General features: G+C 36.6%; 1 protein-coding gene across 1 annotated transcript in view; it reads left to right on the forward strand.

Moving 5' to 3' along the window:
* Positions 1 to 10,496, forward strand: part of KIAA1468 (KIAA1468 ortholog) — a 74,079-nt gene that overhangs the window by 43,111 nt on the left and 20,472 nt on the right. Inside the window, exons 15-22 of the mRNA XM_009326695.1 lie at positions 195 to 359; positions 1,221 to 1,368; positions 4,691 to 4,847; positions 5,415 to 5,538; positions 6,603 to 6,651; positions 7,094 to 7,173; positions 8,611 to 8,717; positions 9,326 to 9,425. Of these exons, the coding sequence (XP_009324970.1) occupies positions 195 to 359; positions 1,221 to 1,368; positions 4,691 to 4,847; positions 5,415 to 5,538; positions 6,603 to 6,651; positions 7,094 to 7,173; positions 8,611 to 8,717; positions 9,326 to 9,425 (930 nt within the window). The remainder of the gene's footprint in view (positions 1 to 194; positions 360 to 1,220; positions 1,369 to 4,690; positions 4,848 to 5,414; positions 5,539 to 6,602; positions 6,652 to 7,093; positions 7,174 to 8,610; positions 8,718 to 9,325; positions 9,426 to 10,496) is intronic.

The following is a 10,496-nucleotide window of genomic DNA, read 5'->3' on the forward strand; positions in this document are numbered from 1 at the left end:
TGAACCACCTGTTTACCTTTGTAGAAGTGGTGGGAATATCTGTTGAAAGGCGTCCATGTACTGTCTTGTTTTATTTTTATTAGTGTAAAGTTTTAAAAATAGATGATAATCTTTTTCTAGTCTGTACGTTTTGTGTGGGAAACTTTAGCATAAATTTTAGGAAAATAATTACATTCTTTATTGTTTTTTGCCAGGGCTTTGAACTGCTGCTTTCAGCTTTAGGAGACCCTTCAGAACGTGTAGTTAGTGCAACACATCAGGTATTTTTACCTGCTTATGCTGCCTGGACAACAGAACTGGGAAATTTACAGTTCCATCTTATACCTACACTGCTTAATAAAATTGAAAAATTGCTCAGGGTATGTGTTCAGCTGTTTCTACATTGGAGAATTATCTTTGTATCTTTATTACATATGCAGGCTTTTTTAAAAAATACAAAACCGTAAATAATTGCTACTTAATGTTCTGTAGGGGAAAAATTTTCTGGAGATTCTTGTAACTCCTTAACTTTTACGTGTCCGTTGGAAGAAGGAAAAAAACCAAAACACCAGAAGCCAAACATATTCCTCTTTAACAGTGTTTCGCTTTATAGCCCAATAATCAAAGTGCAGTTCAGAAAACGCGTGATTGGGGCTGTGACTGGATAATATGTGTTATTCTGAGTGCATTTGCCCTATATTTAAGTTGTTTTTGAGTGTCACATAGTGTAGTTTTTAATAAAGTGCAATATTTATTAAACAAAAAAATAAGTAGAATTGAATGGTTTAGTTAGGTCATTTACAACTATGAGCCAGTTTGCATGCTTGATTTGGTAGATATCTGGAAAGTTCTGCAAAATAGGGTATCCCATAACGATCTAACACACTTAGCCAAGATGCTCGTTTTCAGAGTACAGGCGACTAGTTTATTCAGTTCTTAGATGCATTGGTCTCTGAGACCAATGTGCTGAAAAATGTTCAATATCAGTATGTTCATCAACATGAACTATTAAATGCCAAGGGCTATATTACTTGAATCTTTTGAGTACAAGTGACTTAAGTGTGACACGGGGATTTGGATGGTGACACAAAGTAAGCATATGGTTAGGATAAGTTACTACATAATTAACGTCTCTGCGTAGCAGCTCATCACAGATGTGTTGATCTCTTGCCAGGGAATACATGCCTAAGCAACAGATCATCCAATCTGAAAACTTTCAATAAATGCCCTGTTTGTTTCAGGAAGGAGAACATGGCTTGGATGAACATAAGCTCCACATGTATCTGTCTGCTCTGCAGTCATTGATTCCTTCACTGTTTGCACTGGTGCTACAGAATGCACCTTTCACAAGCAAAGCTAAACTTCAGGGAGAAGTACCACAAATAGAAGGTAAATGATTAATTTCTGATATGTGGAATTTTTATAAACTTAAGTATAATTCAGTGACAAATCTCAAAATCACTATTAACTGCAAAGGAAGAATTTCAGGAAATAGTCCATAGTCCACATTGACTTGGGACGTGTGTGTATTTAAGGTTACTACATAAATGTAAGTTGCAGAATCTATGTGTAAACTTTAGATTTTTATAGCACACTGTCTGTACAATAATGATTTAGGTTTATGTCCCCAAGCCTTTTCTTTTTCTAATCCACCTGTTCTTTATGTTCTATTTTCATATATAGCAAGTACAGAGAAAGAAATTCAAGGAACCTCTGTCATGTTGTGAATTTTCTTTCTTTAATGTTGCTGAGTTGACAGAATGTATTTTTTTTTTTAAAGGCAGATTCCAGCATAGGAAGATTTGTCTTCACTTGTCATGACTTTTTTTTCTTTGTTCTGTTCTTCCCTTTTTGGGAAAACATCTTTCTACTTCCTTTCTTCTCTCTGCTCCTACTTCATCCCTGTGAAAGAAATCAGTCTGACATGAACCCTTATCATATATTTAACAAATTACAAATATCAGCTTATTGATACAGAAGAAATATGTAAGTCATGAATATTTATGAAATGATTGTCAGTAGAATAAAGGAGAACTAAAGGGTATTCTTTTGGATTTTTTTTCTGTATTTACTTAGCAGTGTTAGAGGCAAAATGGCTTCTTTGTGCCCAGTGACATAGCTTTATGTAATCCAGTAAGAGTCTTGCAATGAAATACTTTGTTGTCCTAATACACAACATAAACTGTGGGAGAAAAAAAAAACATGAAACACCAGTTTTGCCTTCTGATTTGCCTCTTAAATGTTTTTTCATATTGGTCTCCCTCAGCAAATCCTTAAGTAATGCTTCCTTTTTTCCACCCATTTCTATGCTTGAGAGACCAGATTATCACAATAAAAGTTTTTATTTCATCTCATTATTTCTCTCTACTTCTTAAAAGACGCTTTTGAGAAAGCAAAGCAATCCTTAATTGGACTTCCTAAAGTTTTCTGAAGAGTTGATTTCCACTAATAGCCAATAATAGCTCAAGAAGGCTGGCCTCAGTTCAGTTAACTCTTACAAATAAAAAATTTTATAAAGTGGGAAAAATACAGCCTAGTGCAGGAACTTCACCATCTCTTATGTATCTATGTAATATCTTAGCAGACTGAACGGCCTCATAGTGAAGTTATACTTAGATCAGCAATCTTAGCCTGTAGAATGTTTTCTCTTGTTACAAATACTTTTTAAAGATATTATTGGTAATACCTGTCACATGCTGGTACTAGTGCTGTGTGTGAAGATGCAAAGAAAGGGTAACAACTTTAAAGGAGAATTTGGAAAGTAGCTAGTGGTACGTTATTGTACGATATTAATGTGAAGGTGTTAAACATGCCATGGTAAAACTCGTTCAGCTGACTTGAGTCATTTGAAGATGAACACTTTTTCCCTAAGTGGCTACTACTTAAATAAGGAATTCAAAAATTTCAGGCTTCAGCCTAGTCTGACAGTTTTTTCCTCCACAAAAGTAGAGGAAAAAAATCTCATGTACTTTTCACTAATCCAGTAGCATTGCAGGAACTGCAACCTTGCTTTCTTGAATTTTGCAATAGGAAAGATTATTTTCTTGTTGCTTAACTTCTTCATTGCTGAATAATTTTAAGTATGCTTGACATGAATTGAGAATAATAAAAGCAATGTTGGTGTAGTAGGCTTTCAATTCCCAGATACTTTAATGGTCTAGAATTTTTTTGAGGCCTTGCTTTTTACGTGTAAATTATTCTCTTCTGATAATTCAAATAATTAAGGAGTTGAGGGAGGGAGTGGGGAGTGTCAAAAACTACTTCATATATAAAGGTTGGAGCGGTTAGATGATTAAAGTGTAGTGATAGAAGTCAGGAAACGTTGCCTGCAAGTCACTCTACTGTAAATCTGTGGTGTGTTCTTTGGAATCATAGAATCAGAGAATAGTTTGGGTTGGAAGGGACCTTTAAAGGTCCCCTAGTCCAACCCCCCCGCAGTGGGCAGGGACATCTTCAACTAGATCAGGTTGCTCAGAGCCCCGTCCAACCTGACCTTGAATGTTTCCAGGGATGGGGCATCTACCATCTCTCTGGGCAACCTGTTCCAGTGTTTCACCACCGTCATTGTAAAAAATTTCTTCCTTATATCTAGTCTGAATCTACCCTTTTTTAGTTTAAAACCATTCCCCTTGTCCTATCGCAACAGGCCCTGCTAAAAAGGCTGTCCCCATCTTTCTATAAGCCCCCTTTAACTATTGAAAGGCCGCAATAAGGTCTCCCCGAAGCCTTCTCTTCTCCAGGCTAAACAACCCCAACTCTCTCAGCCTTTCCTCATAGGAGAAGTGTTCCACTCCTCTGATCATTTCTGTGGCCCTCCTCTGGACCCAGTCCAACAGGTCCATATCTGTCTTGTACTGAGGACTCCGGAGCTGGATGCAGTACTCTAGGTGGGATCTCACCAGAGCGGAGTAGAGGGGCAGAATCACCTCCCTCGACCTGCTGGCCACGCTTCTTTTGATGCAGCCCAGGATATGATTGGCTTTCCAGGCTGCGAGCGCACATTGCTGGCTCATGTCCAGCTTCTCATCCACCAGTAACCCCAAGTCCTTCTCGGCAGGACTGTTCTCAATCCCTTCATCCCCCAGCCTGGATTGATACTGGGGGTTGCCCCGACCCAGGTGCAGGACCTTGCACTTGGCCTTGTTGAACCTCATGAAGTTGACACAGGCCCACTTCTCGAGCTTTTCCAGGTCCCTCCGGATGGCATCCTGTCCCTCAGGCGTGTCAACCACACCACTCAGCTTGGTGTCATCTGCAAACTTGTTGAGGGGGCACTCGATCCCACTGTCTATGTCATTGATGAAGATATTAAACAGTACTGGTTTGAACAGACTCCTGAGGGACACCACTCGTCACCAGTCTCCATCTGGACATTGAGCCGTTGACCACTACCCTCTGGATGTGACCATCTAACCAATTCCTCACCCACCAGACAGTCCACCCATCAAATCCATACCTCTCCAGTTTAGAGAGAAGGCTGTTGTGGTGGACCGTGTCAAAGGCCTTACAGAGGTCCAGATAGACGACATCTGTAGTTCTTCCCTTGTTCGCTGATGTGCTCACTCCATCATAGAATTGTAAAAAGCAATTTGATAACCTTACACAGAAGGCATTAAAGAGTTTCAGGCTTTCTTGGCTATCTTTACTGACATCGTCTCCAAGGTATTTTCATCTTCTTTCGTTCATGATCGCTTGTTCTCTGCTGTTACAGTCACTAGATTTCCCCGACCTGTATCACCTCTTCAGGATGTGGCCATCATCGTTGGAAGCCGCGAACAATTAGCAGTGTTGTTGCAACTGTATGACTATCAGCTAGAACATGAGGGTACCACAGGCTGGGAGACTTTGCTATGGGTAGTCAATCAACTGTGAGTTAATTTGTATCTTATGATTCCTAATTTTAAAATGTGTCAAAATTACTAGTTTTTAAGCATGATTCTATTTAACAATTACTAAACATAAGAATTTTAAGTATGATTGTGTTCAACAATTATTAAAGAGAAAAAGTTTGAAATTTTTTTAGGCATTTTAATTTTCATACTCAATTGGCTTTGATTTTATTCAGAAAATATCAACTATCTAGCAGAATGTGTAGGTAACTACTTGCTCCAAAAAATGGTTTCTTTCATCTTTGTACTAAGATAGTCAATTCTCTGTTGATGTGAAGATTGTTGTATTCTGAATATCTCATGAAATACATTGTTCTGAAGTAACAGATGTTTGAAAATATAGGTCAGGCTTTTCTGGCACTTAAACTTTTCCTTTCTTCAAGGGTCAGGAATTGTACAGAACATGTAGATAACTTTATTAGAACCAGTGGGGGGGGGGTGTATGTGTATATTTATTAATATAAACTGTAAATCTATACAGATATAACTGGAGAGAAACAAAAAATCAGAGTAGTGTTTAATATCCTTTTATTTCCTGATTTTTAGGCTACCGCAGCTTATAGAAATAGTTGGCAAGATCAATGTAGCATCAACTGCCTGTGTCCATGAGTTCTCTAGATTTTTCTGGAGACTTTGCAGGACATTTGGGAAAATTTTTACAAACGCTAAGGTAAGATATTACCTTAAATACTCTACAAAAAGAGTACCTTGATAATATATCTTCTCCATATTAACGGTGTGTCTGAATACCTGCGCTTTATGTGACCATTTATATTTGCATGCCACACTGATGCTTTTCCATAAGTACATTTAAACCTGCTATTTTGAAACCTCTGTTTGCATCCTTTTGATTTCTGTTTTTGACCATTTTGGAATGGCCTTCTCACCTTGCCCAACAAGGAAGGATTTTTTTTTTTTTAAACTGTATTCTTCATATTTGCTCTGTGAATGGCACAGAGAATGGGAGAGATCATCCTAATTCTAGTGATTTAGCAATTTTCTCTCTTTAGAACAGCATACTGTTCAGTGTTTGTGGAGTACATAAGTACTCCAGGCTGTTCTTGTTTGGAAATTTAACATTAATGCTTTTCCTGCCCGAAATATTTTCTGTAGATGATAACTAAACAGTTTTATTAAGGAAATACCTCATTTTTCTCAATAAAATAACTTCCGAATATAATTTAAAAATATTTTAAAGGGAAATTATAAAACACGAGAGGATTACCTAAAGATAAAATTACAAAACAGGATTAGCATTATGTGCTGCCTCCAGAGAGGAGATTAAAACCAGTCTCTGGTCTTTGAAAGCCCCTTCTGTAAGTTGTCTTTAGAACCCTTGCTTCTATTAAATTGTTCTGATACTATCACAGCTATATTTTGGAAGAGAGCACTTCATGGACAGCAAAGTCCGAACAAACATTTTGGTTTTTTACATATAGCTTGGTAAGACCGTAAACCCTAAAGCCCAGCCAAGCATATTGCTAAGAGACTTCAACTTTTGGTATCAGGAGTGCTAAATACTGCTACTTCAGTGTGGGTACTCAATAGAAATTTTTACTCTCATGTCATACTTTCAATTTTCGTAAAAGCTGGCTATGCTTTTTAAAGGTTTTTTTTCTTTCTGTACCTTCAAAATGTCCCTTTTCTGTTGGTTTTTTTATTGTTAATTTTTTCCTAAGTTAACTGACACTGGTAGCAGATTTTCTCACATGGGATTCATCATCCTTTGTATAGGTAAAACCACAGTTCCAGGAAATCTTAAGACTGTCTGAGGAAAACATAGGTAAGTAGCTTTTTACTCAAATGAATAAAAATTGATCTTAAATGCAACTGGGAAAAAAATGTCAATCTCTTGTTCAAATAACATTTTCAGACTGCAGTTCTCAAATTTGTCATCTTTCTGAAATGTTGAAAATCTCATCTTAATCTGAATGGAAATCTCTGCAGTTGTAGATTATGTGTGTGTAAAGTACAAATAAAACCTCAAATCCAGATACCACTTGAGTATTATTTTAGCACGTGTGTGCATGTATATATGCATATATATGTATATAAATTCTTCATTTATATATAAAAAGATGAATACATATATTTATATTACACACATATAAGTGTACCTTTTTAATATATATAAAGATATATAGTGTATAAACATATATTGCACACACTCATATATACACATATATGTGTATATAAAACCTAAATTCTTCACTGTGTTTCATTAGATTCCACAGCAGGTAACGGAGTGCTAACAAAAGCCACAGTTCCCATCTATGCAACAGGGGTCCTTACATGTTATATTCAGGTAGGTTTGTTTTTCTGGTTTTTTGTTAAATGTATAATAATATGTAAAATTTACTCTACCATATACCCCCACTGTTTTCTTTGAAAACTTACAGTGCTCTTGTGCTTTGAACATAGGTAGATAAGCGGGCAGCTGTAAACACATTTAAAAGCAAAGTTTTCTGGTCAGGTTGTCTACTACATTTAGGTGATAGTCATCAGTGTTAAAACCTGGATTCAGTAAATCTTAAAATGACATCTGGCATTTTCACTGCTGCTAACTCTCAGACATTGACAACTGCCATGTGCCTCTATCAAAAATATTAATGCTATTCTATAAATGGGTTCTTGGCCATTTAATTGGGTCCCCTGCAAACAAAATTTTGCAAAATTTACTGAAACAGATAAGGAGGTAAATCGCCATTTTGGACATAGTTGCAGTCTTAAAATTTCGGTGTTACCTAGTACTAAAATAAATATTCCATAAATAATACTACCTAATCCTCCAGTAACCAGCAGTTATAGACTGGCATATATGTAGCTTACAGGAAAAAATAAATACTTCATCTCACAAATGTTTAGTGGACTGTGAGCAATCACAAACTGTCAGGAGCCATGAAAGTGCTGAAGTACTCTTCTTAAAAGTTTCTTTAGTAAAACAATTTGGGTAATTTATGCACGATTATGTGCTTAGTTGATGAAGTACAGGAATACAGTCTCTTCTTGTGTTTGCTTTGAAAGGTTCTTGTTCTTAAACCACATTTTTGAAGTTCATAAGAAGCTTGTTGTCGTGGTTTAACCTCAGCCGGCAACGGAACACCACACAGCTGCTCACTCACTCCCCCCGGCCCCGGTGGGATGGGGGAGAGAACCGGAAGAGTAAAAGTGAGAAAACTCATGGGTTGAGATAAGAACAGTTTAATAATTGAAATAAAATAAAATAGTAATAATAATAATAAAAGAATATACAAAATAAGCGATGCACAATGCAATTGCTGACCACCCGCCGACCGATGCCCAGCCAGTCCTCGAGCAGCGGCCCCCCTGGCCAGCTTTCCCCCAGTTAATGTACTGAGCATGACGTCACGTGGTATGGAATGTCCCTTTGGCCAGTTTGGGTCAGCTGTCCTGGCTGTGCCCCCTCCCAGCTCCTTGTGCACCTCCAGCCTTCTCAGTCGGTAGAGCATGGGGAGCTGAAAAGTCCTTGACTAGTGTAAGCACTACTTAGCAACCACTAACACATCGGTGTGTTACCAACATTATTCTCATCCTAAATCCAAAACACAGCACTGTACCAGCTACTAGGATGAAAATTAACTCTACCCCAGCCAAAACAGGACAGTTGTTAAAGGCTAAATCTAGTTTGTTCTTGTTCATAGTTTGTCTCTTTTGTAGCTGTAGGTCATCACAACTGCAGCAATACTTCTACTACATTCAACATTTTATGCTCTTCTTTCAGGAAGAAGACCGCAAGCTGTTAGTTGGATTCTTAGAAGATGTAATGACCATGCTTTCACTATCCCATGCTCCTCTTGATAGCCTGAAAGCTTCCTTTGTGGAACTGGGGTAAAGAATATACCTTGGAGTTGACTAGGTCTAAATACATTAGAAGTTTTTATTAAAAGCTGCTAATCTGGCTGTAATTTTAATAACCATGATGCTTCGGGTGAATAAAGGGTATACTTGCTTTTTTTTTTCCTTGGTGTTTCACAAAATCTAAACTTTTAATCTCTAGATTAAAAATGTGGTGGTAAAAAAATTCTGAAGTTTAAAAAAGAAACACCAAAACCAAACAAAAAAACAAAAAAATCAGTCATTGAGGAGAAAATGGAAATTAATTTTGTATTTTCCATACTGTTGTGATGTGTTCTAGATATGTATTTGCATTCAGTTCAGTGTCATAATTTATTGAAAATTACATTCTTACAGTGGGTTGTTTTTTGGTTTTGTTTTTGTTTTCAAAAATGAACTTCAAAATGCAACATACTTTCTAGACAGCAACATGTTGCATGTCCTTCAGAATGAGAGAAATTATATGTATCCTTCAAAAAGGATAAATGTTGGATTTTTGGATTTGTTGAGCAATGGATTCTTGAGACCTCATTTGGTAGGCAAAGAACATATTTGGGGTTTGGGAGGTTTTTTTTTTTGATTGCCCCACTGTTTTCTTGTAGTGCAAACCCAGCTTATCATGAGCTGCTATTAACTGTCTTATGGTATGGAGTTGTCCATACTTCCGCTCTTGTTCGATGTACAGCTGCTAGAATGTTTGAGGTAAGTGTTATCCAAACTTTTTTACACCTTTTTAAAAGTAGAGTTTATTTTTAAAAACAGTCATTTAGATAATGTTGCTACATTCTTAAAAATTACATATGGCTTAAATAAGTTGTGTACTGTGTGATGGAAGTTGTTGTGCAGTTGTTTCTGTATCTGTTCTCTGTTGAACAGCACATCTTTCATTAAGCAATTTGTCATTAGCCAGTTGCAAGATGTTTCTGCAGTAACTGTGTGTGTGTTCTTTGATCTGCTGCTGACTTGGTTGTTGCATTCTGATTATTGCATGCTGAAAAACATTTTCCGATTATGAAAACACATTTCATTGCTAAACTATGTTCAAAACAGAATTAAATACATTGTCAAAAGTGTTTTCTTAGGTCTGTAAATGTAAACAAGCATCTCTGAGTTTTATCATTTGCTTTTGCTGTTCAACACATCATGAGTAGCCTAATTCACAAGTTTCAGCACTTTTTGTGTATACTTGTATAATGCACCTGCATTGTAATTCAAACTAGTTTCCATTGGTGCCAAATGTGGTGGTAAAAAACATACATTTAACCAATTTTGTATTTTTTGTAAAAATTAAAATAATTTACAATTACTTTACTTGCTACATAGTGACAGCTTTATCTTTCCCTTAACATCTACAAATTTGTTCAGGATAAAGACTGTTACATTTAACTAATAAGTTTGCTTTTATTTCCACATCATGCCTTTGTTTCATCAAGTTTTATTAAAAAAGGCTTATACAAAAACTCTGGGACATATTCTGCTTGCTGAACAAAGAGATTATCTTTTTTTCTTTTTTGCATGTTAAAGACGTATTTCTAATCACACTATTACAGTCCATTTCTTTTTTTGTTTTTGCATGTCTTCCGCATTTGTCTCATTTGGATAGCTTTGCAGTGGACCTCTAGCTGAACCTGCCACCTTGTATCCATTTGCAAAAACAAATCTCAAGTCTGCCTCAAAATAGAGCACTTAATGTAACCATTAGTGTTCTTTATTGCAACTCTGCAAATCATTGCAGATAAACACTAAACAACCACTTTAAGACATACCCTGAGA

The sequence above is a fragment of the Pygoscelis adeliae genome, unplaced genomic scaffold, assembly GCF_000699105.1.
Source record: "Pygoscelis adeliae isolate BGI_AS28 unplaced genomic scaffold, ASM69910v1 Scaffold6, whole genome shotgun sequence".
In the NCBI taxonomy this organism is placed as follows: domain Eukaryota; kingdom Metazoa; phylum Chordata; class Aves; order Sphenisciformes; family Spheniscidae; genus Pygoscelis; species Pygoscelis adeliae.